General features: G+C 42.4%; 2 protein-coding genes across 5 annotated transcripts; one reads left to right on the plus strand and one right to left on the minus strand.

The window, feature by feature from the left end:
• Nucleotides 1-1,603: 1,603 nt before the first annotated feature.
• LOC118368836 (RNA-binding protein 4B-like) lies at nucleotides 1,604-7,564 on the minus strand. Its single transcript, XM_052497258.1, has 4 exons — nucleotides 7,420-7,564; nucleotides 5,472-5,904; nucleotides 4,699-5,361; nucleotides 1,604-4,236 (listed from the first exon to the last, which is right to left on the minus strand). Exons 2-4 carry the CDS (start codon nucleotides 5,878-5,880, stop codon nucleotides 4,154-4,156), a joined length of 1,155 nt encoding a protein of 384 aa, XP_052353218.1. The 5' UTR covers nucleotides 5,881-5,904; nucleotides 7,420-7,564; the 3' UTR covers nucleotides 1,604-4,153.
• tifa (TRAF interacting protein with forkhead associated domain) lies at nucleotides 6,900-27,084 on the plus strand. Of its 4 annotated transcripts, none has more exons than XM_035753260.2 (2): nucleotides 6,900-7,104; nucleotides 25,037-27,084. In XM_035753260.2, the coding sequence occupies exon 2, from the start codon at nucleotides 25,102-25,104 to the stop codon at nucleotides 25,702-25,704; it is 603 nt and encodes a 200-aa protein (XP_035609153.1). In that variant the 5' UTR covers nucleotides 6,900-7,104; nucleotides 25,037-25,101; the 3' UTR covers nucleotides 25,705-27,084. The 4 variants fall into 4 exon arrangements, with proteins under 4 accessions (XP_035609153.1, XP_035609152.1, XP_035609150.1 ...); XM_035753259.2 differs by lacking the exon at nucleotides 6,900-7,104 and adding an exon at nucleotides 7,551-7,630; XM_035753257.2 differs by lacking the exon at nucleotides 6,900-7,104 and adding an exon at nucleotides 7,661-8,145.
• The last annotated feature ends 544 nt before the right edge of the window (nucleotides 27,085-27,628 follow it).

Consider the following 27,628-nt stretch of genomic DNA (forward strand, 5'->3'; position numbering starts at 1 on the left):
CAAAGGATATTTCTGGGATAGCGTTTGATGACAACAGAGTACGCTGGCCAGTCTACATAATTAGAAAGAGGAGATTCTTATGTTTAAAATTGTCTCATTTGAAAAAAATGTAAATATACAGTGAGATATTTGGCAAAAGACAGACTTACCTATATTTCCCTGTAGTAAACAATGGGATGACCTCAGAGTTCCATGAGTAATGTTTTGCTGTTTGAACAACCCGCAACGTGGGCAGGTATCATTGCCAACAATAGCAAAGCATTGTGATTTAGAACAATAAACTGGGAATAGAACGTTCGGAAGGTAAGTTGGTGCCACGGTGCTCAATAGAACTAATAGGAGATGGCAGGGTGAAAAATGCCCTAATAAGGCCTGTTTTTTCATGATTACTTTAAAACTATGGCAAGCAGCTGGGACATATGGTAATATTATGAAACTGGGCTCCAAGGCGGATGCAATGAACTAGTTATCAGAAAAAAGCATTGTTAAAATTGACACTTATGTTTAAAGTGCCCAGCCTATTTGCAGTCACTTCTTCTTAATCTGAAAAGGGACAACTTCTACATGTTAAACCAGACAAATAACTCAAAATCAGACTTAAGTTCCGACATTGTGGGCCCGTTACAGTAAATAAATTGACGGATTTGACAAATATCCTGTTAGATCAGATTTGTTGAATATGCGCCAATCTGGTTGATATTTGCTTTCCATTGAGTCCTTCACCACATTTATGGCGACTTTATATAGCAAAAGTAATGTGTAGAAGCACATCAGGTCAAATGAGTCTTCTCGCCCGAACTGAGCATGCCGTTAAATCAAAGGCACTACTTTGATATAAAGTTATTTTTTAAATGAAAACGTGTCAGTTCATCACTTTCACGAGGTTGGAGTAATTTGATGTTCAACTAGTTAAGATACGGACGGAATCTAGGTTGTGGCTTTAGATTGAGAAATTTAAAGGAATAATTTCTCACTTCTCTCATTGACCTCTCAAACCCCGGCCTGTTCTGTTCGTCTGTTTCGCAAGCGTTCCTTGAATCTTGCGATGTCTCGCCTCTGGGTTTAGACTATGTGAACATGCTATAAGCGAAAGGACAATGAACGTGGTTTACTCTGGGGTGAGACGTCATTATGAGTGGGACTGAGATCCTAATTGTTTGTTTTATAAAGAAAATGTGAGTCTATTATAAAATATGCACGTCTGTAAATATTGTTTGAATATGCAATAAAAAAAATGAAAATTCCTCTACCCTTTTGAAATATATACATTTTTGATGACTTTTTATTGGGTAAGAGTGGGAACATGTTGTTGTGGTGTAAGTAAGGGTATTTTGAGAAACATACCAGTCAGTGCCCAGCAGAGGGCAGTAGGCTTCAAAGGGAACCGAGAGCACAGGCACACCAAAAGGATCTCATTACCAGTCAGTCATTTGATAATGGCTAAATATGAGTTTATAAATATCATAGGCTAACCACCAACAGAAATTATACATGACCTGTAACCACATCTGTAATCTCGTGTGGCCAGCCCTCCCAAAATGTTATGTACAATACCCTTTTTTTGGAAAGGGCACGATCAACCCAGAGTGAACAAACAAGATCATGGTTTTAAATATTTTATTTGGAGATTAAACAATCGGGAAGGGGAATTAATGTCAGGCGTCCATTCCTTAAAAACACAAAAATATAGATCTTGAAAGGGAATGCTACGCATTTTGAGGCGTTTATGCCACCCCAGGTGTTATTCAACTTCTACGAGAAATATAAACTATTGAATTTAAAATGTGTGCCCCGATATCACTTTTCTCCCTTAGTATGTAGCAATTCTCCTTTATTAAGAAAACATGCCCTTCCCACAATCACTTTCAGGACGTTTTTTTTGTGTGTGGGGGGGGGGGCAATTGTGCCAAATGTAAATAAATAAACACTCGGTTTTATGCATTTTCCATTGTGCTAGTCATACATTTCCTTTGTTCGGCCAAATGAGAGAAAATTAATCACATTGCAAAATCTTAAAAAACATTTCATAAATAAGTTAATCCTTTAAGTGTTCACGATTATGTTATCTTAGATCACAGAGCTATGGCTAATTTATGCTCCAAATTGCCACCGTTAGGATTATGCAATGGACTGTATGGCATCATGCACACAACAGGGATTTTAGTGCCCGAGCTTGACCAATATTTTATGAAAGTCAACCGTGTGCTTTCTGATAAAATACATATACACACACTTTTTTTTAAGTTCTGAGGACCAAAAGGCACCGGATAGTAGGAATGACAGGCTGTACAAACCAATATAACTATTTCCAGTATAGGTGTCACTACATACGAATGCTCAATTAACTATACATTTGTAATTTAACAGATGCCTAGAACATCGAACGCAGGTGCGCATTCACTAGGAACCAAAATATGGCCAAAACCGGGCGACTTACTAACCTGCACTTGTCCAATAAACGCTCGTTTTCGTTTTTTCTTATATGCACACTAAAAAATAAAATGTAAATACACACACATTACCAGGAACCTGCTGGCCTGAAAATACTTGGTCCCTGCCTGATTTTGGAAGGGCAATCTTGGATTCAAATAACAAATTCCCCTACAATTGTTTGGTTAACAGCTGAGGGATGGGCTGGAGAAATGTAACCACTGAAAATCATAAACTGAGCTATTGAAACGATCTATGAGATCAAAATAATAGTTAACCAGACTTTGAAGCTATAGTTTGTTAACAATTAAACATTTATTTTTTTACAAACAGTGGAGTTACAAACTTACGTTTGGGCTGTAAAACATTTTTTGGGGGTAGGACAGCTTAACTATGCTCATGAGGCATTAAAGCTATATTCTGTAAGAATCAATGGTTAGGCATATATAATTAATTTAAGTCCCAAAATGTTGATGAAACCCAGATTTCCCCTTTAAGACATTTGATTGACATACTGCTTTTTAGTTTGGAATAACTATATTACCTGTCCACACTCAGCATAAATCAAAAGGTTGTTTGCCTTTTCCCTGTACTAAATTCAGAAAATACCTCTACTCCTGTGTACCTAAATTTCTCACATCTTTAACCCTTAGTTTCATACAACCCACAACTGATCCCGATTCCCATCTTACCTGGTTAGGCCACTGCAGACTGTGCCAAGAACATCTCTCCAAAGAGTCTTCCAGGGCAAGGGTGCTCAGAACAGTCATGCCAAGTGTAATATGGTGAGAACTGGGGACATGACAATAAAGCCCCATCAATCCAACCCATGAAACCTAAATAAATTGATGGGCAGTGAAGGGGTTGATTTAGATAGTTCAATTGTGATTGAGCACTTGAAGTCGAGGGGAGATAAGCGATAACGTTATTTCACATTGGTAGAGGACGATTCTTAGATTTATCATAATCAAGCATATATCCCCCGTTCACGATTCAATGGTTTAAGTATATTGTGAAGCAACTGATCATCCGCCATTGAATCACTGATAGTGATAAGAATCTGTGACACGACTATGATTTAACAGGATAAAAAAATATATATCCAAATGACTATACAATTCAGTTTATTTTATTTACTAAAATCATGTCCTCTGTGATGACAAACAAGAACGTTTCCCACCTTGGTAAAACTAGCTACAATCAGCAAATATTTGTCAAATTAAATTAACCAATTAGTCCATTGTTGTAGTCCGTCGTAGTGGTTTTATTACGCCGTTGTACATTGTCGCAGAGCGCAACCTTTTCATAATCCATAACTTGTCATAATTTCAGACGTAGATTGAACAAACGTGGTGGTTTAATTTCAAAAGAAACACATGATGGTTCGTATTCAAGTCGATATACAGTCACGATTATTTGATATTAATAACATCCTTTTCATAATAACGTGCTGCAGCTTCCATTCATCAAATTTCAGAAATTTGATTTAACAGCAAAAGTTTGTATCATGACACGTTACAGTATATCAAGGACGTAAAATTAAAAAAAACGACTGACTAAAAAGGCTTCTGGGAGCCAGAGACTATAAATGTAGCTAAAGCACAATACTAAAATACAAAACAAAAAAGGCCAAAACAATACGAGTGTAATAAAAGTGTTTTAGATGACGAGGGGTCATGCATTACAATTCCTCCTGAGAGTGTTGCAGGAGAACGAAACGCGCTCAACCAGACGGGGGTAAATCGCTGCGTGCATCAGGAGACGACGGCGGTGACGAGGACGCAGATCTTGTCGAAATATTTAAACCTGGAAAGAGAGCAAACCACACACACACACACACACGTCAAGCGCCTGTTATACCACTAGCGAACATGTTTCCATTTATGAGCGATCTACATTCATTGTTCAATTATCAGCAACTTGAAATATTTCCATCTAAATGGTGAAATTATTACTCTCAGTTCCTCACTTTTACCAATACATGATTTATGTTTAGCTCAATCGTTGCCTACAAACCAGCAGTGCCAACAAGAGGATTAATAATCACGGTTTTCCGCAGAGCTCTCTTACACATGCTTTTTCTCCCAGTTCAAGCATTTCACAGTTAATCTGAAGGTTTAGCGAAGAGCGACTGTCAGACCATTCCTCTCAGAACTGAGGCATGATACCCATCTAAAGAGCGCATCAAGTGACCTTGGACCCTCCATATAGAGGACAGGTACTACTTCACCTCCCATTAGAATGTTTGTAGCGCAGGCCTATTCTCACCTTGAGTCAAACGCCGATGTACGCTGCTTAGTAATAGCGGGCCGGTGGCGGCGGCGGCAACCTGTCGGCGTAGGGGTCTCTGGTACGTGGTAGGTTGTACATTGCGGGCCGAGAGACGGGGGGAGAGTCGGGAACGCTCATAGGAGTAACCGTTACCGGCGGGGGGCATGGGGGGAGGAGGGGCCCTCCGAATGGGACTGCGGTCCCTGGTGTAGTACGCAGACGGGGGTGGAGGGAGGGGGCGACGCTCATATGGATCGAGGCCAGAGGCCATGAAACGCTCCCTGACCATGGAAGAGGGGGGCGGGGGAGGAGGGGGTAAGGAGCCTACACGCCTCTCATCATAGGACATTATGCCGTAAGCGGCAGGACGAGCCCTGTATTTCTCATAGTAATCCACCACGGCATAGCTCTCCCTTTCGCGCTCATAAGCACGCTCAGGGTACGGGGCTCGTCTAGGGGGAGGGGGTGGTGGAGGGGGGGCAGGGTACCCGTGATGAGGGGGTGGGTGACGACCTCTTAGATAGCTAGGGGGTGAAGGATCATGCCTCTCCCCGGGGTAGCCACGGGGGGGCCAGTATCCCCCCCTTTGAGGTGGGGGGTAGTCTTCTTCCTCCTCATACCTGGGACGGCTCTTTGATATCTGAACATGGATACGTTTCCCTATTAGGGAGAGAAATACCAAAAAACATGATTAGGTGGGAGAGAGAAAGTAGCCAAAGGTTTTAATGTGTAACCTTTTAAACAGCATAAGCCTTTAAAAAAAATCTTACCCTGGAATTCAACGTTGTCTAATCCCTTGATGGCATCCAAAGCCTCGTCGGAGTTGTCCATGTGCACAAACGCAAAGTTTTTGACAATAGCACATTCAGAGACTGTGCCGTACTCCTCGAACAAAGTGCGGAGCTCATCATCGTTGCCTTTCTCCACGTTTGTCACGTGGAGTTTGACGGCTCCCTGGTTCTTCCCGCGACTAGCCTCAACATTTATCGCCGTGCCATGCAGCTTGTAGAGGTGCAGGCTGCGGATGGCTTTGGTGGCAGACTTACGGTCATCCATGTGAACGAAAGCAAAATTCTTGACGATGGCACATTCTGTGACGGCACCGTACTGTGAGAAGAGTGCCTGGATTTCATCCTTGTCTGCCTCCCGAGGGACATTCCCAATGAAGATCTTGACCATCCTTGAAGCAGTGTTGTAGAAAGCCTGAGGTAAGAGGGGGGAAAAAATAACAATAATGAAACAACCCCCCCCATCTACTAAAAATATTTTAAATTACTTACTGGATATGCATCTCAAATATGACTATATAGCTAACCACATTATCATCAAATGTCTTTGCTACCAACTTGTAGATGCTAACTAATTCATATTACAAAGTGCAGTAGACTGGTTTTGGGCATTAACAATAGACAAAGCGTTAGTAATTTAGCCTTTCATTGTCGTCAAGGCAATCTATTTCCTTGAGTTTCTTCGTATCAAATAACCAATTCCTGGATTACTCAATATATTAATAAAGTCTTAATCAACAAATACCATAGTTGAAACAAGGTTAAGGGTACATGACTGTGTACTTATCTGTCTATTGGCAAAATCACTACATATCCTAGTCGAGCCAAGCAAGGAGAGGCTGCCCGTTGCCACAGTTCCAAGACCAGTCAGAAAAGTCCAGCTAACCCTATGCCAATGGATCTCAAAACGTAACTTGGATCCGCGTTAAGTAGCAATGACAATGATATCCTTCACCACTATCATCATACAACATCTCAAACCAGTCATGACTGTTCAACAAAATGCATTTAAGTTTCTTTCCATACAATATCTTAGTTATATGAATGTATAACTAGTAAAGCCGTTTTAAAAAGTTGAGGGTGCAATATTTATTAAGTTTGACAATGTGGACAAAAAACAAGCAGTTCAGCTAGCTTTGACGGTAAAGGGTTAAACTAGCTCGGGCCTAGTGCGCATGTGCGCCAATTCAGGATATCCTAAACCTAGTTGTAATGCCCTGATAGGGAACGAGAAATACCTAGTCAGTTGTCCAACAATGTATTCAACTGAAATGTATCTTCCGCATTTAACCCAACCCCGCTGAATAAGGAACTGGCGCCAAAAAGACAAGCGAATATCAGATGGCATACTTACTAAAGAGAGAAAAATCGATATACAACCTCAACCAACTAACTGTTAATAGTAAAACAAAGCTTAAAATTGTTTTGAGTGAACCCTGAATATAGAAAATGTATGAGGAATTCGCTTCCGGACACGGTAGACTCCTCCTCCTCACCACTATGTGGCTAGCTGTCTAGCATGGTAGCTAACCACTTTGTCCAGAAACCGGTCTTTTTTTCAAAACCCGAAAACGCAGATAAGCCGCGTATTACTTCTCAACATGATAATGCCAAGGTAAAACAGCTTTCATGCGACCGAAATCAGACATGCCTAGGAAACGGCGAAAAATATTGTACATATTGTCTCGTTAGATAGCAGCTACGTAGCTTAGCAATTGCTCTAACGTTAGCTTGCCACCCAGCTCACACGTCGTCGTGTCCGTCCGAGAAGAGGGGCACTCTAAAAACAAATTTTGCTACTGCAAAACACTGAGAATATTATTTAGTACTGGTAGGCTTTACATTAATATACACTTTATCGATTTCAAATGTTTCCGTATAGTTATTTACATTTTTCTATCGACCAAGAAATATTGAATGTGACTCATACCTCAATCAGCTATCTGCCTTTACAGTCACACAAGAAAAATGGCTACACCAGCGTTCTAAGAAGCGGATAAATCCCGCCTTCTGAGATGCTTCGTCAAAGCTGATTGGTTAGACAAGCAGTGTTGGGTGGTAGGCAAGAGTTTCGGTCGTCACTAGTTAACACAGCCACAACGTCGTATTGTGTCTAAACATCGTACATTTCTACAATTTATGTGAGTGCATTGTAAAAATGTATTTATATATATATATGTGTTATAACCATAATTTACTAATACATTCTGCTACACAATAGCGGGGTACATTTGATCTACAGAGCCTGTACAAGAATTGCTGTTATGAAAAAGGCCTAGACGTGGATGTCGATTATGGCAGCCCCGCATCTCTCTGATTCAGAGGGGTTGGGTTAAATGCGGAAGACACATTTCAGTTGAATGCATTCAGTTGTACAACTGACAAGGTATCGCCCTTTCCCTTAGATGCACTGGGATATTACCAACAGGAACGTGAAATGTCACGACTAAGTTAATTAATCTGTGAATTGTCTTCTCTAGTTCTCAAGCTCAACTACTTTGCCCTTGTAAAATAATGTTTCCTTCAAGTTAGTGGAGTTGTGATGGCCTCCACCTTTGCCCCTGATTATTCCAATTTATGTGGGCTATTTTGAGCCAAAGTTTATCGAGGATGAGACCAGGAACCCTTCCTTCTCCAAGATCCTCAAATGGTTCAGGTATGTTGATGATATTCTCTATGTGTGGATTGGCATTGAGCAAAAACTCCATGAATTAACTTCCCTTTTTAATATTATGAACACTGACCTGAAGTTCTTTATTGAATACGACCATACGTGTGTCCATTCTTGGGCATGTGAATGAGGAACTTATCACCACTCTGTATCAGAAAGAGACTGACAAACGCTTTTCTCCTAGCAAGTAGCACTCATCTTAGTACCCTTAAAGGTTTACCCAAGAGCCAGTTCTATAGGCTCAGACGTGTGTCATTCGACAGAGGACTTTATTGATAAAGTTTTCTGGACAGGGGTTACTCCACCCTGTGTGTGGAAGAGGCATACCAAATTGAGCTCTCTAAACCTCGCCAGGATATACAAAAAAAGTGTTAACTTCAAAAGGAGTTCTCTGTTACTTGCATTACTACATTCACCCCAAAAGCTTCATCGCCCCTAGTGGCATCGGAGACGTGTTGATGGATGTTGAGCATCAAGTGTCTTAGTGACGCATAATTAAAGTTGCAGGAAACCAGAAAAGCAGCCTCTGGGTGTAGTTTTTCTTGCTTGTTTATAGCCTTGTGCCAGCTTGTTATTTTTTTATCCTGAGGTGGAATGTACACAACATTCACGATAACAGCTGAAATCTCCCTCGGGAGGTAGAAAAGTCTGCATTTGACCACCAAGAGCAGTGAACAGTAGGTCGACACTTCCACCGCGTTGGAGTTGATGTAGAGGCAAACCACTACTTTGACCCCATCTGCTCCTGCCCATACATACCAACAGCCTGGGAGGATGGGACACCACAACTCAACAAACCCTTTAACTCTTCTGAAGTCAAATCTCATGTACCCAAATACTTCTCAGAAGCTGCCACCACAACATCTATTTTCTGCGATTTACTTTCCATTTCTGCGGTGCAGTTGAAAACCATTGCTATGAGCGCTAAGAAGCCAACCTTACTGAAACATAACTCAATCGTTACCCTATCCCTCTATACCAGCACAAATCTACTACTCACTGTGATCCTCTCAGGATCCCTCACCCATCCTCCTCCACATTTTCACTGCCCAAAACACTTTCACCAAAAATGTCACTCCTACTGGTCCAGATTCTTCCTCAACACACAGCTCTTCTTCCTTGCTGTCCATAACCATGTATATCCGTTCACCACTATTGCCCAGCTGCATGGCTTGCAAAGCACACACTGAAGACGTTTCTCCAAAACCCAACTTCTGTTCCTTAGCCGACTTTACAAGTCTGTCTATCTCTGACTTCACCATACAGGTGACGTCTCTTTCCAAACCAAAGTTCCTATGACATGCACTGTCAATTGTGGGACCTTATGTAGACAGGTGTGTTTCTTTCTAAATCATGACCAAACAATTGAATTGGCCACAAGTTTACTCCAATCAAGCTATAGCGACGTCTCAGGGCAAATCAAAGGAAATTGGATGCACCGGAGCTCAATTTGGAGTATCATAGCAAAGGGGTGTGAATAAAAAAAATCTAATCCAACTTTCACATGTGCCGCATACAAGTCTAGGACCAAAAGGCTGCTAAACAGCTTCTAACCCCAAGCCATAAAACTGCTGAACAATTAATCAAATGGCCACAGACTCTTTACATTCTCCCCCTCCATTTGTTTTGTTCACTGCTACTCGCCCTTTACTTTCTATGAAGTCACTTCACCCCTACCTGCATGTACAAATGACCTCAATTAACCTGTACCCCCACACACTGACTCGGTACTGGTACGCCCTGTATATAGCCTCGTTACTGTTATGTTATTGTGTTCGTTTTTATCATTTTTTATTTTATTTTTTGGGGAAAAATGAACTCTTCTTGAACGGCACTGTTGGTTAAGGGCTTGTAAAGTAAGCATTTCACTGTAAGGTCTACACTTGTTGTATTTTGCGCATGTGACAAAGTTCGATTTGAATACTTACGTATATTAGATATTTTTGTATTTCATTTTCAATACATCTGCTAACATTTCTAAAACAATATGTTTTTGCTTTGTCATTATAGTGTGTAGATAGATGGGTGAGCGAAAAAAATCCAGGTAATCCATTTTGAATTCAGGCTGTAACACATCAAAATGTGGAATTGCCAAGGTGTTTGAATACTTCCTGAAGGCACTGTGTATAGTGTTCTATATGTGTTTTCCTTTGCTTGACATTTAATTGTTCCATTTTATATGACATCTAGTGACCCTTTGGGATACTTTAGATTACCACAGGTGTTGCAGTCATTATCTCTGCCTCACTGTGTGGCCTTACAGTGCCTCCGGAAGGTATTCAGAACACTTGACTTTTTCCACATTTGTTAGGTTACAGCCTTACTCTAAAATGGATTAAATTGTTTTTTTTTCTCATCAATCTACACAACAATACCCCATAATGACAAAGAAAAACAGGTTTATAGAAAGTTTTGCTAATTTATTCAAAATAAAACAGAAAATATTACATTTACATAAGTATTCAGACCCTTTACTCAGTACTTTGTTGAAGCACCTCTGGCAGCAATTACAGCCTCAAGTCATCTTGGGTATGACGCAACAAGCTTGGCACACCTGTATTTGGGGAGTTTCTCCCATTCTTCTCTGCAGATCCTCTCAAGCTCTGTAAGGTTGGATGGGGAGTGTTGCTGTACAGCTATTTTCAAGTCTCTCCAGAGATGATCGATTGGGTTCAAGTCCAGGCTCTGGCTGGGCCACTCAAGGATATTCAGAGACTTGTCCTGAAGCCACTCCTGTGTTGTCTTGGCTGTGTGCTTAGGGTCGTTGTCCTGTTGGAAGGTGAACCTTTGCCCCAGTCAGAGGTCCTGAGCGCTCTGGAGCATCATCTACAGTGAAGCATCACCATGCTTCACCGTTAAGATGGTGGCAGGCTTCCTCCAGACGTGACACTTGGCATTCAGGTCAAAGAGTTTCAACAGACCAGAGAATCTTTTTTCTCATGGTCAAGAGTCTTTAGGTGCCTTTTGGCAAACTCCAAGCTGGCGGCCATGGCCTTTTACTGAGGAGTGGCTTCCGTCTGGCCACTCTACCATAAAGGCCTGATTGGTGGAGTGCTGCAGAGATGGTTGCCCTTCTTAAAGGTTCTCCACAGAAGAACCCTAGAGCTCTGTCAGAGTGACCATCAGGTTCTTGGTCACCTCCCTGACCAAGGCACTTCTCCCCCGATTGCTCAGTTTGGCCGGACAGCCAGCAATAGGAAGTCTTGGTGGCTCCAGACTTATTCCAATTAAGAATTATGGAGGGCCACTGTGTTCTTGGGGATCTTCAACGCTGCATACATGTTTTGGTACTATTCCCCAGATCTGTGCCTCGACACAATCCTGTCTTGGAGCGCTACGGACAATTCCTTCGACCTTATGGCTTGGTTTTCGCTCTGACATGCACTGTCAACTGTGGGACCTTATATAGACAGTTGTGTGCCATTCCAAATCATGTCCAATCAATTGAATTTACCACAAGTGGACTCAAATCAGGTTGTAGAAACATCTGAAGGATGATCAATGGAAACATGATGCACCTGAGCTCAATTTTGAGTCTCATAGCAAAGGGTTTGAATACCTGTGTAAATAAGGTCTTTTTATTTTAATACATTTGAAGAGAAATCTAAAACTGTTTTTGCTTAGTCATTTGGTATTGTGTGCAGATTGCTGAGGATGATTTTATTTAACCCATTTTAGAATAAGGCAAGTAGTCTGAATACTTTCCGAAGGCATTGTATATGTCCCACTATTGTTTGTGGAGACATGCTCTGGTGAGGGTCGACTGACCGAAAGCTCAGCGACATTTAAAGACATTTGCATCTGACTGGAAGTATGCTGAGACTTTTTCCCTTTGGCCTCCAGCACCTTCACTAATAGATTCTGTCTTTTATCTAATACATTCTGCTAACACTTGTAACAATCTTTTTAAATACATACAGATGTTTTAGATGACCTTTTATTGGTTAAGAGTGGGACCATTGTGGTGCAGGGGGATTTTGAGAAGCACATACAGCTATGTTTTGACTTCTTTGATCGGCGTGTATATCATCTATCCAGCAGAGGGCAGTAGGCTTCCATTAAGGGAACACACCACAGCCAAACCAAAAGGATCTCAGATGGATATTTGGGTTCATAGAAAACGATAGATTATCTGTAGGCTACCCCCCAACGGAAATTATACATGATCTGTAAAAACATCTGTAGTCTCGTGTGGCCAGCCTTCCAACATTATGTACAGTACCCTCATTTGGAAAGGGCACTAGTAACCCTGAGTGTTCAAACAAGATCGTGGTTTTTAAAATATTTTATTAGGGGGGTGTATACAGCTGTACAGACCAATACAACTATTTTACAGCATAGGTTAAAATACATATGAATGCTTAATAAATTCAAATTTTCTAAATTACCAGGGGCCTTGAACTTCAAACAAAGGGATGCATTCACTAGGAACCAAACGGGCCGAAACAGAGGGGGACTCAGCATTAACTTGTACAATTAGAAACGCTTGTTTTCGTTGCTAAATGTTTCACTTTGGTGTACACTAATGAATACATCCCCTAAATCAATATGTACCTGCTGACTTTAAGACTTTGTCCATGCTTGCTTATGGATGGAATTACACTGAACAAAAATATAAACAACATGTGAAGTGTTGGTCACACATTTCAAGAGCTGACACAAAAGACCAAGACATTTCCCATACACACACACACACACACACAAAAAGCTTATTTCTCCAATTTTGGGCACAAATTTCTTTACATCCCTGTTAGTGATAATTTCTCATTTGCCAATATAATCCATGCACCTGACAGCTGTGGCATATCAAGGAGCTGATGAAACAGCATGATCATTACACAGGTACATCTTGTGCTGGGGAAAATAAAAGATCACTCTAAAATGTGCAGATTTGTTACACAAAACAATGCCACAGACGTCTCTAGTTGGGGGACTGCGCAACTGGCATACTGACTGCAGGAATGTCAACTGGAACTGTTGCCAGAGAACTGAATGTTAATTTCTCTACAATAAGCCGCCTCCGTCATTTTAGAGAATTTGGCAGTATGTCCAACCGGCCTCACAACCGCAGACCTTGTGTATGGCATTTTGTGGGCTAGCTGTTTGCTGATGTCAACGTTGTGAACAGTGTGCCCCATGGTTGCGGTGGGGTTATGGTATGGGCAGGCATAAGCCAGGGACAACGAACACAACTGCCTTTTATCTATGGCAATTTGAATGCAGAGAGAAACCGTGCCGAGCCCCTGAAGCCCATTGTCATGCCATTCATCCAGTCATCACCTCATGTTTCAGCATTATAATTCACGCCTCCATGTCGCAAAGATCTGTACACAATTCCTGGATGCTGAAAATTTCCCAGTTCTTTCATGGCCTGCATACTCAGACATGTCAATGATTTGAGCATGTTTGGGATGCTCTGAAATCACGTGTACGACAGCGTGTTCCAGTTCCCGCCAATATCCAGCAACTTCGCACAGCCATTGAATAGGAGTGGGAAGACATTTCACAGGCCACAAACAATAGCCTGATCAACTCTATGCGAAGGGGGATGTGTCACACTGCATGAGGCAAATGGTCACACCAGATACTGACTGGTTTTCTGATCCACACCCCTACCTCTTTTTTGAGGTATCAGTGAACAACAGATGCATATCTGTATTTCCAGTTATGTTAGGTTCATAGATTAGGGCCTAATTAATTTAATTTGAATGATTCCCTTATATAAACTGTTAAACTCAGTAAAATCGATGAAATTATAGCATGTTGCGTTTATATTTTTGTTCAGTATATATTTTAAACAAATCTGAATCCTTCACAACGACGTAAAACATTTCCACAACCAACATCATGTTTACAGAGCATTCGGAAAGAGTTCAGACCCCTTGACTTTTTCCACATTTTGTTACATTACAGCCTTATTCTAAAATTGATTAAGTTTTCGCCCCTCAATCTACACACAAAATCTCATAATGACAAAGCAAATACAGGTTTAGACATTTTTGCAAATGTATTACAAATAAAACAGATATCACATTAACATAAGTATTTAGACCCTTTACTTAGTACTTTGTTGATGCACCTTTGGAAGCGATTACAGCCTCGAGTCTTCTTGGGTATGACGCAACAAGCTTGGCACACCTGTATTTGGGGAGTTTCTCCCATTCTTCTCTGCAGATCCTCTCAAGCTCTGTAAGGTTGGATGGGGAGCGTCACTGCACAGCTATTTTTAGGTCTCTCAATAGATGTTCGATCGGATTAAAAGGCATTCAGAGACTTGTCCCAAAGCCACTCCTGTGTTGTATTGGCTGTGCGCTTAGGGTCGTTGTCCTGTTGGAATGTGTACCTTCACCCCAGTCTAAGGTCCTGAGCACGTTTTTATCAAGGATCTCTGTACTTTGCTTTGTTCGTTTTCCTTCGATCCTGACTAGTCTCCCAGTCCCTGCCACTGAAAAACATCCCCAAAGCATGATGCTGCCACAACCTTGCTTCACTGTAGGGATGGTGACAGGTTTCCTTCAAACGTGACGCTTGGCATTCAGGCTAAATAATTAATTATTGGTTTCATCAGACCAGAGAAGCTTGTTTCTCATGGTCAGTCCTTTAGGTGCCTTTTGGTAAACTCCAAGCGGGATGTTAGGTGCCTTTTACTGAAGAGTGGCTTCCGTCTGGCCACTCTACCACAAAGGCTGCAGAGATGGGAGAACCTTCCAGAAGGACAACCATCTCCACAGAGGAACTCTGGAGCTCTGTCAGAGTGCCCATCGGGTTCTTGGTCTCCTCCCTGACCAAGGCCTTCTCCTCCGATTGCTCAGTTTGGCCAGGAAGCCAGCTCTAGGAAATATTGGTGGTTCCAAACTTCTTCCATTTAAGAATGGAGGCCACTGTGATCTTGGGGACCTTCAATGTCGCAGAAATTGTTTGGTACTCTTCTTCTTTCTCGGCTTTCTACAGACAATTTCTTCAACCTCATGGCTTGGTTTTTGCTCTGACATGCACTGTCAGATGTGGGACCTTATAGACGGGTGTGTGCCGTTCCAAATCCTGTCCAATCAATTGAATTGGCCAAAAGTAGACTAATATCAAGTTGGAGAAACATCAAGGATGATAAATGGAAACAGGATGCACCTGATCTCAATTGTGAGTCTCATAGCAAAGGGTCTGAATACTTATGTAAATAAGGTATTCCTCTTTTTTATACATTTGTAAAACTTTCCAAAAAACTGTTTTCGCTTGGTCATTATGGGGTATTGTGTGTAGATTGATAGAACATATATATTTTATCCATTAGAATAATGGCTACAATGTAACAATGTGAAAAGTCAAGGGGTCAGAATACTTTCCGAATGCACTGTATGTTTAAAGTGCAGCTGTTAACCAAACAAGTGGTGATGAGGCTTAAGAAATGTAGGTTAACCACTCAAATTCATAGACGGAGCGATTGATACAAGGACCGACCATATATGAGCTAAGAATTTCAGTTTTGAAGCTGCAGTTTGTTTACAAAGAATTGAGTAAGACAAGCTTATATTTGGGGCTCTGATGAACATATCTGTGTAGGGCAGTTGAAGGTCATGAGGCATTTAAGTTGTATTCTTCAAGAATCAATGGCTAGGCCTTTACATCATTAACATAAGTCCCAAAATGTTGATGAATCCCAGATTGACCCTTTAGACATTTGGTTGACAATGGTTGCATTTATGCACGCAGCCCATATCTGATATTCTTTTCACTAAATTTGGCCTTTTGACCAATCAGCTCAGCTCTGAAAATGATCTGATGTGAAAAGAACTGATGTGATTGGTCACAATAAGAATTAGTGGGGAAAATATATGACACTTGGAATGCCCGTCTAAACGCAGCCATATTGCTTTTTAGTTTTGGAAAGGAAGTCCAAAAAAACAAAACCTTACCTGTTCATGCCAGGCCTAAATCAAGCAAACAGAGGTCATTTGCCATTCTCCTGTACTAAATTGGGAAAGACCTTGACTCATGTGTACCTAAATTCATCACGCTTAACTCTTAGTTTCATACAACTGATCTCGATTCACATCTTTTACCTGGTTAAGTTACTGCAGGCTTTGCCAAGAACATCTCTCCAGAGATGCTCCAAGAGCGAGGGTGATCATAACACCATCATGCCAAGTGTAATATGTTGAGAACTGGGGACATGACAATGACAATCCAACCCATGACACCTAAATAAATTGATGGGCAGTGAGGGGGTTGATTTCAATAGTTAAATTGTGATTGAGCGCTTGAAGTTCAGGGGAGACATAAGTGATGACGTTATTTCACATTGGTAGAGGACGATTCTTCATTTATCATCAGGCACATAACCCCCTTCACATGATCACAATTCAATGATTAAAATGTAATGAGAAGCAACTGATCATCTGCCATCGGACCACTGATTGTGATAAGAATCTGCGATAAGATGCTAATTGTTTAAATTATTATACAATTCAGTTTGTCCTCTGATGACAAAAAAAACAACGTTATCCACATTGGGGTAATGAGCTACCATAGGCAAATATTTGATAATTTACAAATTAACCAACTAGTCAATAGTTGTAGTCCATCGTAGTGGTTTTATTATGGTTTTATTATGCCGTTGTACATTGTCGCATAACTTCAAATTGAACAAGGAAACACAAGATGGTTCGTATTTAAGTCGATATACAGTCACGATTATTTGCTAATAGTAACATCCTACTTGTAACATCCTAACGTGTTGATGCTTCCATTCATCAAATTTAAGAAGTGTGACTTATCAGAAAAAGTTTGTATAACGACACATTACAGTATATCAAGACTAAATATTGGAACGTAAAATAAATATGCACGGCTCAAAGGCTTCTGGGAGCCAGAGACTAAAAAGGTAACTAAAGCACAATACTAAAATAATACAAACCAAAAAAGGCCAAAACAATACAAGTGTAATAAAAATGTTTTCGATGACGAGAAGTCAAACGTTACAATTGCTCCTGAGAATGAAACGCGCTCAGCCACAGATGAATGTGATGGCTGTAACGAGGACGCAGATCTTGTTGAAATAAATACACCTGGAAAGAGGGCGAACCACACACACACACACACAAGTCAACCGGCGCGAACACGTGTTTAATTTATAAACAATCTACATTCACCGTTCCATTCTCATCAGCAGCAACTTGTGAGACACTTCAATCTAAATGGTCAAATGAATACTCTACATCAGTTCCTCACTTTTACCAATGCATGATTTATGTTTAGCTCAATCATTGCCTACAAACCAGCAGTGCCAACGAGAGGATTAAGAATTACGATTTTTCGCAGAGCTCTCTTACACATGCTTTTTCTCCCAGTTCAAGCATTTCACAGTTAATCTGAAGGTTTAGTGAAGGCATGAAGCCCGTCTAAGGAGCGCATCAAGTGACTTTTGGCTTACGTCAATCCCGTAGCAAACATCAATTATTCCGGAGCTAGCCAGCTGAAGATTTCCATCAGCCACTCCTGGGCTACAATCACCTATCCGGACCCGTTTTATTGCGGATGCGGAGCCCCACCGGGCCTTCACGACTGGACTACTGACATTTTCTGCCCGAGGGAGTTATCCAACTGGCCCCTCCGTCGCAAAGTTACCTGAACGCCCATCTGTAGCCCGCTAATCATTAGCTGTTTTATTGGCTGCTATCTGAATAGGTCTATCAGACAATTTTTCTTGGGTAACTATAACTACAGTGCCTTGCGAAAGTATTCGGCCCTCTTCAACTTTGCAACCTTTTGCCACATTTCAGGCTTCAAACATAAAGATATAAAACTGTATTGTTTTGTGAAGAATCAACAACAAGTGGGACACAATCATGAAGTGGAACGACATTTATAATAACATTTATAATTAATAATTTTGCACGCCCAATTTTTCAGTTTTTGATTTGTTAAAAAAGTTTGAAATATCCAATAAATGTCGTTCCACTTCATGATTGTGTCCCACTTGTTGTTGATTCTTCACAAAAAAATACAGTTTTATATCTTTATGTTTGAAGCCTGAAATGTGGCAAAAGGTCGCAAAGTTCAAGGGGGAAGAATACTTTCGCAAGGCACTGTATATCTATTTTGCCAATTGGATTGATCCCCTCTACCATAAGGGAACCCCACTTCCATCTACTGATGGAAACGCACCAGGTGGCTAAAAACAGACCTCCATCCTATGCTAGCTTGCTACCGATGGCCCTGCAAGATGTCTAAATATCCGTTACCCCAACCAACCTCACTACTCACTGGACCCTTATGATCACTCGACTAAGCATGCCACTCCTTTATGTCAATATGCCTTGTCCATTGCTGTTCTGGTTAGTGTTTATTGGCTTATTTCACTGTAGAGCCTCTAGCCCTGCTCATTATACCTCATCCAACCATTCAGTTCCACCACCCACACATGCGATGACATCACCTGGTTTCAATAATGTTTTTAGAGACAATATCTCTCTCATCATCACTCAATACCTTGGTTTAACTCCACTGTATTCACATCCTACCATACCTTTGTCTGTACATTATACCTTGAAGCTATTTTATCGCCCCCAGAAACTCTGTTCCAGACGTTCTAGACGACCAATTCTCATAGCTTTTAGCCGTACCCTTATCCTAGTCCTCCTCTGTTCCTCTGGTGATGTAGAGGTGAATCGAGGCCCTGCAGTGCCTAGCTCCACTCCTATTCCCCAGGCGCTCTCTTTTGATGACTTCTGTAACCATAATAGCCTTGGTTTCATGCATGTTAACATTCGAAGCATCCTAAATTTGTTTTATTCACTGCTTTAGCACACTCTGCCAACCCGGATGTTCTAGCTGTGTCTGAATCCTGGCTTAGGAAGACCACCAAAAATTCTGAAATCTCCATCCCTAACCACAACATTTTCAGACAAGATAAAACGGCCAAAGGGGGCGGTGTTGCAATCTACTGCAAAGATAGAACTCTGCAGGCTGTTCTACTATCCAGGTCTGTACCCAAACAATTTGAACGTCTACTTTTAAAAATCCACCTCTCTAAAAACAAGTCTCGCACCATTGCCGCCTGCTATAGACCACCCTCTGCCCCCAGTTGTGCTCTGGACACCATATGTGAACTGATTGCCCCCCATCTATCTTCAGAGCTTGTGCTGCTAGGCGACCTAAACTGGAACATGCTTAACACCTCAGCCATCATACAATCTAAGCTTGATGCCCTCAAATCTCACACGAATTATCAATGAACCAACCAGGTACCACCCCAAAGCCGTAAACACGGGCACCCTCATAGATATCATCCTAACCAACTTGCCCTCTAAATACACCTCTGCTGTTTTCAACTAAGTTCTCAGCGATCACTGCCTCATTGCGTCCGTAATGAGTCAGCGGTCAAACAACCTCCATTCATCACTGTCAAACGCTCCCTAAAACACTTCAGCGAGCAGGCCTTTCTAATCGACCTGGCCCGGTTACCTGGAAGGATATTGATCTCATCCCGTCAGTAGAGGATGCCTGGTTATTTCTTTTAAATGCCTTCCCCACCATCTTAAATAAGCATGACCCAATCAAGATATTTAGAACTAGGAACAGATATAGCCCTTGGTTCTCTCCAGACCGGACTGCCCTTAACCAACACAAAAACATCCTATGGCGTTCTGCATTAGCATCGAACAGCCCCCGTGATATGCAACTTTTCAGGGAGGCAAGACACCAATATACACAGGCAATTAGAAAAGCCAAGGCTAGCTTTTTCAAGCAGAAATTTGCTTCCTGCAACACAAACTCAAAAAAGTTCTGGGACACTGTAAAGTCCATGGAGAATAAGAACACCTCCTCCCAGCTGCCCACTGCACTGAGGACAGGTAACACTGTCACCACCAATAAATCCACTATAATTGAGAATTTCAATAAGCATTTTTCTACAGCTGGCCATGCTTTCCACCTGGCTACCCATACCCCGGTCAACAGCACTGCACCCCCCACAGCAACTCGCCCAAGCCTTCCCCATTTCTCCTTCTCCCGAATCCAGTCAGCTGATGTTCTGAAAGAGCTGCATGATCTGGACCCCTACAAATCAGCCGGGCTAGACAATCTGGACCCTTTCTTTCTAAAATGATCTGCCGAATTTGTTGCAACTCCTATTACTAGCCTGTTCAACCTCTCTTTCGTGTCGTCTGAGATTCCCAAAGATTGGAAAGCAGCTGCGGTCATCCCCCTCTTCAAAGGGGGGGACACTCTTGACCCAAACTGCTACAGACCTATATCTATCCTGCCCTGCCTTTAAGGTCTTCGAAAGACAAGTCAACAAACAGATTACTGACCATTTCGAATCCTACCATACCTTCTCCGCTATGCAATCTGGTTTCAGAGCTGGTCATGGGTGCACCTCAGCCACGCTCAAGGTCTTAAACAATATCTTAACCGCCATCGATAAGAAACAATACTGTGCAGCTGTATTCATTGACCTGGGCAAGGCTTTCGACTCTGTCAATCACCACATCCTCATCGGCAGACTCGACAGCCTTGGTTTCTCAAATGATTGCCTCACCTGGTTCACCAACTACTTCTCTGATAGAGTTCAGTGTGTCAAATCGGAGGGTCTGTTGTCCGGGCCTCTGGCAGTCTCCATGGGGGTGCCACAGTGTTCAATTCTTGGACCGACTCTCTTCTCTGTATACATCAATGATGTCGCTCTTGCTGCTGGTGAGTCTCTGATCCACCTCTACGCAGACGACACCATTCTGTATACTTCTGGCCCTTCTTTGGACACTGTGTTAACAACCCTCCAGACGAGCTTCAATGCCACACAACTCTCCTTCCGTGGCCTCCAATTGCTCTTAAATACAAATAAAACTGAATGCATGCTCTTCAACCGATCGCTGCCTGCAACTGCACGCATGTCCAACATCACTACTCTGGACGATTCTGACTTAGAATATGTGGACAATTACAAATACCTAGGTGTCTGGTTAGACTGTAAACTCTCCTTCCAGACTCAAATCAAACATCTCCAATCCAAAGTTAAATCTAGAATTGGCTTCCTATTTCGCAACAAAGCATCCTTCACTCATGATGCCAAACATACCCTTGTAAAACTGACCATCCTACCGGTCCTCGACTTCGGTGATGTCATTTACAAAATAGCCTCCAATACCCTACTCAATTAATTGGATGCAGCCTATCACAGTGCCATCCGTTTTGTCACCAAAACCCCATATACTACCCACCACTGCGACCTGTACGCTCTCGTTGGCTGGCCCTCGCTTCATACTCGTCGCCAAACCCACTGGCTCCAGGTCATCTACAAGACCCTCCTAGGTAAAGTCCCCCCTTATCTCAGCTCACTGGTCACCATAGCAGCACCCACCTGTAGCACGCGCTCCAGCAGGTATATCTCTCTGGTCACCCCCAAAACCAATTCTTCCTTCCAGTTCTCTCCTGCCAATGACTGGAACGAACTACAAAAATATCTGAAATGTATCTCCCTCACTAGCTTTAAGCACCAGCTGTCAGAGCAGCTCAGATTACTGCACCTGTACATAGCCCATCTATAATTTAGCCCAAACAACAACCTCTCCCCCTACTGTATTTATTTATTTTGCTCCTTTGCACCCCATTATTTCTATCTCTACTTTGCACATTCTTCCACTGCAAATCTACCATTCCAGTGTTTTACTTGCTATATTGTATTTCCTTTGAACCGTGGCCTTTTTTTGCCTTTACTCCCCTTATCTCAGGGAGGGCTTTCTCCTATAGAGCTCCATTTTTATGGAACGGTCTGCCTACCCATGTCAGAGACGCAAACTTTAAATCTTTACTGAAGACTCATCTCTTCAGTGGGTCATATGATTGAGTGTAGTCTGGCCCAGGAGTGGGAAGGTGAACGGAAAGGCTCTGGAGCAACGACCGCCCTTGCTGTCTCTGCCTGGCCGGTTCCCCTCTTTCCACTGGGATTCTCTGCCTCTAACCCTATTACAGGGGCTGAGTCACTGGCTTACTGGGGCTCTCTCATGCCGTCCCTGGAAGGGGTGCGTCACCTGAGTGGGTTGATTCACCGTTGTGGTCATCCTGTCTGGGTTGGCGCCCCCCTTGGGTTGTGCCGCGGCGGAGATCTTTGTGGGCTATACTCAGCCTTGTCTCAGGATGGTAAGTTGGTGGTTGAAGATATCCCTCTAGTGGTGTGGGGGCTGTGCTTTGGCAAAATGGGTGGGGTTATATCCTTTCTGTTTGGCCCTGTCCGGGGGTGTCCTCGGATGGGGCCACAGTGTCTCCTGACCCCTCCTGTCTCAGCCTCCAGTATTTATGCTGCAGTAGTTTGTGTCGGGGGGCTAGGGTCAGTTTGTTATATCTGGAGTACTTCTCCTGTCCTATTCGGTGTCCTGTGTGAATCTAAGTGTGCGTTCTCTAATTCTCTCCTTCTTTCTCTCTCTCGGAGGACCTGAGCCCTAGGACCATGCCCCAGGACTACCTGACATGATGACTCCTTGCTGTCCCCAGTCCACCTGGCCATGCTGCTGCTCCAGTTTCAACTGTTCTGCCTTATTATTATTATTCGACCATGCTGGTCATTTATGAACATTTGAACATCTTGGCCATGTTCTGTTATAATCTCCACCCGGCACAGCCAGAAGAGGACTGACCACCCCACATAGCCTGGTTCCTCGCTTGGTTTCTTCCTAGGTTTTGGCCTTTCATGGGAGTTTTTCCTAGCCACCGTGCTTCTACACCTGCATTGCTTGCTGTTTGGGGTTTTAGGCTGGGTTTCTGTACAGCACTTTGAGATATCAGCTGATGTACGAAGGGCTATATAAATCAATTTGATTTGGTCTCACCTCATTTGCTCACATTGTATATAGACTTATTTTTTCTACTGTATTATTGACTGTATGTCTGTTTTACTCCATGTGTAACTTTGTGTTGTTGTATGTGTCGAACTGCTTTGCTTTATCTTGGCCAGGTCGCAATTGTAAATGAGAACTTGTTCTCAACTTGCCAACCTGGTTAAATAATGGTGAAATAAAACTTGTTTTTTTTAAAGTAGCTAACTTGGCAAATGCGCTAGCTAGTTATTCGCCACCTCTACAACACGCCTGTAACGTTATACGTCCGTGAAGAGGCACTCCAAAAGCTTGTTACTGCAAAAACACTGATAACATTCTTCAGTACGGGTAGAAATTCCATATGGATAAACCTCGAGTCAATTTCAGATGTTTTAGTACAGAAGTTTTTTTAAAGATGTTATCGACCAGAAATATTGAATATTACACTTACATCAATCGGTTAACGTTGGTTACTTCACTTTCGTATAAAAATGTCTTCACCGCGCTCTAAGAGCGGGAAACCCCCTAGCCTGCTGAGATGCGTTATGCTAGCTGATTGGTTAGACAACTATTGTTCTTTGATTAGCCTGTGAATTGACCAATGACATTAAGTTGTTACAGCGTTACTAACGCCAAGAGTAGGCACGTAATACGGACCATCAGTCACATGAGCAAACAGTGAATAGCTTGAAACTGCTTAGGCAAGTCGAGGTTATTTATTAGCCTTATACCATTATACTATGATTCGTACCAACTACTTCGAATGGTATGACTTATGATATTAGCTTGCTTGGTATACGTATTGTAATGAAACAGCAGGAAGCAGGTCTCGAACCCTCGACCTTCGAGCCCGAGGACCGGCGCGCTATCGACTGTACCGCAAAAGCACTATAGACACTCTTCACTTTATTATCACCATGATCTGTAGAGCTATGTGTCGCAGGCAACCAAGATTCGATGTTTTGGCATGCTTATTACAGATGGCAGTCGATGATTGACAATAGCCCCCCTTTCCCCAAAAAGTTAAGTTGACATGCAATTTCATCACAGATAAGAAGCTAGTTGGTTTAACTGATACTGCTCCTTTGTCGACTGTACTCACACGGTCATAAAATAGCCATATGAGCCTGCCTGTTACTGAAAATCGTAAGGAAGTTGTATAGAACCTGCCAAGGTGAAAGCGTAATCAGACGTTCCCTAAACATCGAGCTATAACCGGATTATGACTAGCAGCAGTTCACTGCCACTGATGGTGCTGCTGGTTCTGGCTGACGTAAGGATCACCCCCTTCCTGTTTTTTTTGGTCCCGGCAGTATCCTCCGATACCCGTTATAGTTGACGCAACACTTTGTGCGCCAATAGGCAACAATTGTACTGGTTCAAGTAAACAAAGCAAGTCAACCGTCAGAGACAGCCTACTGTATAATGTAGCCCGATCTTTCGAGACGCTACAAGCAAAATAAATAATCCTACAGCCTACCCAATTTTACAGGTAAAATATAGCAAATTTGGAAGTGAACATTCAGAATGGTTTTGTTTGAACGAATGTCATATGTGATTGTCATTAAAATGTCAGACAAACCTAGTATTGTCATTGGTGCTTAAGAAAAAGAAGTGTGGAAGATATTTACAGATTATATATCTAACATGTTATTCACCTTTCTCTGATGACAATATAGAATGACCTTTGTGAAAAAGCAGTCTATCCTTAGCCGTTTCCCTGCGTATACTTGAAAAAGGCTACATTCGTATCACAGTGGAATTACTTTAAGCCAGTGAACTTTTTAGAGGAAATGCTGACAGGCTGAGGGTGTGGAATGATGATGCAATTCTAAGAACTAAAAATGTTAGAACAAATAACAAAGCACCTTGAGATTTTGTACTGCTTTATGGAAATACCCTGAATATTCTTCCTATGGATTAGAGCAATAGAATTAAGTGTTTTTCATTCCATCACCCTCTGACATCCTCTATCTGAGCTGTTATTCTTTGTCTAGTAATGAGACTTATTTAGTGCCAGAATAACAAAAAGTAATCCATTTGAATATTCCTCTCTGTTTTTCTCTTAGACCAAGTTAACCAGAAAGTGAAAGACAACATCCCTTCAATTGCATCAGCCATCATAAGATCCATCATGGAGGTGTCTCACACTGTGGAAACAGAGGAGCTGATGACATGCCTCCAGATCCAGCTCTACCACCCCCAGCAGGCTTCCAGGGCTCTGTACCGCATGTTGCCTTTGGAAACCAGACACAAGCTCCAGGCCGAGGACCCAGTGAGGCTGGGCCGGGATGCCCAGGCCTGCACCTTCGTGCTGGCCGACCCCCGTGTCTCCCGCAAGCAGCTGTCCTTGCAGGCCTACCGCACCTCCAACAGCCCGGACATGCTATTTTCTGTACAGAACCTCAGCCAGAAGGGACGTGTGACTGTCAATGGGTTTGAGCTGGGGTTCCTGGAGAGGGCAGAGCTGCCTGGTAAGGCCCTGATACGGTTCGGGGAATATGAGATGCTGATACGCCGTGAGAATGGAGAGGCGAAGGGGAGCTTTGAGGTGGAGTTTGGGGTGCTGGCAGTACCCCCTTCCAGAGAGATGGGCATGGTCGTGCCAAATATGGTGCCCGTCATGGACACGGGCTCAGACCTTTCAACCAATGGCATCCCACCACTCATGAGCCAAGGGCCAATGGAGATGGATGAAACAATCATGTACCAATCAGGCAGGGTGCTTCTTCCATAAAATAGTTGTACAACAATGACAGCCATGTTGTTTTGATTATATTGTATTATTTTCTCTTCAACTAGAAGCAGTTTTCTTGAAAAATGCTGATGTTAAACATTCTAAATGCTTAAATCAAAATGTTGACTGTATGTGGTGCCAAGCTATCAGTACCTCAAATGTTTTTATATTCTACCTTTATAACCCACTCCTCAAGTATTATTCACTGTTACGTTATTTTATCAAATGTGAAACTAAAGCTTGTGAATATTACCCTTTTTCATGATACCCAAATAAGAGCAAGTATCAGAATTAAATGAAGGATGGGGTTAGGAAGGATACTGTTTTGTAAATGTTGATTATAATAGTAAAACTGTTTTATTTTATTATCATGTTACACATCATATTAAAGGCTTTGGCAAGTACAAGTAACTAAAATTTAACCTGCGAGGAACCAAGGCACATTCTGAAAAACTGGCTATATCTGTTTATGTTTTAGTCTATCTGCATGTGAGATGAGATATGACCTCAATTTGCTCACTTTGACCCCATCTGCCTCACCATTGTCACCTGTGACACCTCAGATGGAACACTAGGAGCTGTCCTCTCCTCTCACAGCTGCAGAGTGGCATTGAGAGGCCTGTCACCTTCACCTCAAGAACCCCGAGCCCCACTAAACAACGGCACTCTGTGGGTGAACGAGAAGCACTGGTCTGTGTCTGGGCGTACGAAATGCACCTCTACCTCTACTTATATGGCCGGCTGTTCACATTTCGACCCACCCACCAGTCCCTCACTACGCTACTGTCGGCATACGGAACTGGCCACAAGCCACTTCAGGTTCAACAGATGGGCCTACTGCCTCAGACAGTATGACCATCAGCTGAAGTTCACTCCGGGGAGTGATAACGTGGTGGCAGACCACTCACGCTCCTCCGATCGTCTTGCCAGACGACAACGAAACAGCTCGTACAAATACTCTATGCTCCCCTTCAGTCAGCCGTCTCACTAGAGGAGCTGAAGCAAGCATCGTAACAGGATCCCACACTTTAACAGGATCAACCTGTAAGACAGCATGTTTCACTTAACGCCAATATCCAACAACTTCGCACAGCCATTGAAGAGGAGTGGGACAACATTCCACAGGCCACAATCAACAGCCTGACCAACTCTATCTGAATGAGATGTGTAGAGCAAATGATGGTCAAACCAGATACTGACTTGTTTTCTGATTCATGATTCATGTCCCTACTTTTTTTTTTATAGGTACAGTATCCTTGACCAACAGATGCATGTCTGTATTCCCAGTCATGTGAAATCGATAGATTATGACCTAATTTATTTATTTCAATTGACTCTTTTCCTTATATGAACTGTATCATTAAAATCTTTGAAAATGTTGCAACACGTCTGTTGGCCTATCACAGTAGAGACTGGGCGTGGTTTAAACTTGCCCAGCCTATTGCAGGCGCTCAGGCGGGTCCCCGCCTCTTGGAGTTCTCCCTCCTCGATGTATAGATCCTTACTGTTCTGGTATCGCAGCCTAGTTAGAACAGTTGCTCAGTTCCTGCTATTGTGTTGTTCAGTATTTTTCCATCTCAGTTAAACCTCGTGATGACCACCCCTCCCTATCACAACTTTGTAAGATACAGCAAGTCACACCATGTGCTCAATATTGTTACATACAAACACAAGGACAAAGCATCTGCTGGGCTGTTATCTATAGTTTTGCAACATGCAGGTCACACCATGTTACTCAGTTCTTGTCACACACAAACAGGCAAGTAGCAAGCAGTTGTTTAATATCATAATGATGCTCCAGTGCACAAATGCAGACACCTCACACAACCAACATCAGATAATATTTAATCATATATATCTAATGGCTATAATGTAAAATACAGGATCCAACACTATTCAAGAAGGCTCAAGGTCATTGGCCACA

The sequence above is a fragment of the Oncorhynchus keta genome, chromosome 35, assembly GCF_023373465.1.
Source record: "Oncorhynchus keta strain PuntledgeMale-10-30-2019 chromosome 35, Oket_V2, whole genome shotgun sequence".
Classification (NCBI taxonomy): domain Eukaryota; kingdom Metazoa; phylum Chordata; class Actinopteri; order Salmoniformes; family Salmonidae; genus Oncorhynchus; species Oncorhynchus keta.

Excerpts from the sequence above, each read along its gene's own strand:
- LOC118368836 (XM_052497258.1), bottom strand. The coding sequence starts at position 5,880 with ATGGTCAAGATCTTCATTGGGAATGTCCCTCGGGAGGCAGACAAGGAT. Across the intron at positions 5,362-5,471 it reads AGACAACGTTGAATTCCAGG|GGAAACGTATCCATGTTCAG; the intron begins GTAAGATTTTTT and ends TCTCCCTAATAG. Across the intron at positions 4,237-4,698 it reads ACATCGGCGTTTGACTCAAG|GTTTAAATATTTCGACAAGA; the intron begins GTGAGAATAGGC and ends CTCTCTTTCCAG.
- tifa (XM_035753257.2), top strand. The coding sequence starts at position 8,067 with ATGTGGGCTATTTTGAGCCAAAGTTTATCGAGGATGAGACCAGGAACC. Across the intron at positions 8,146-25,036 it reads AAGATCCTCAAATGGTTCAG|ACCAAGTTAACCAGAAAGTG; the intron begins GTATGTTGATGA and ends TTTTTCTCTTAG.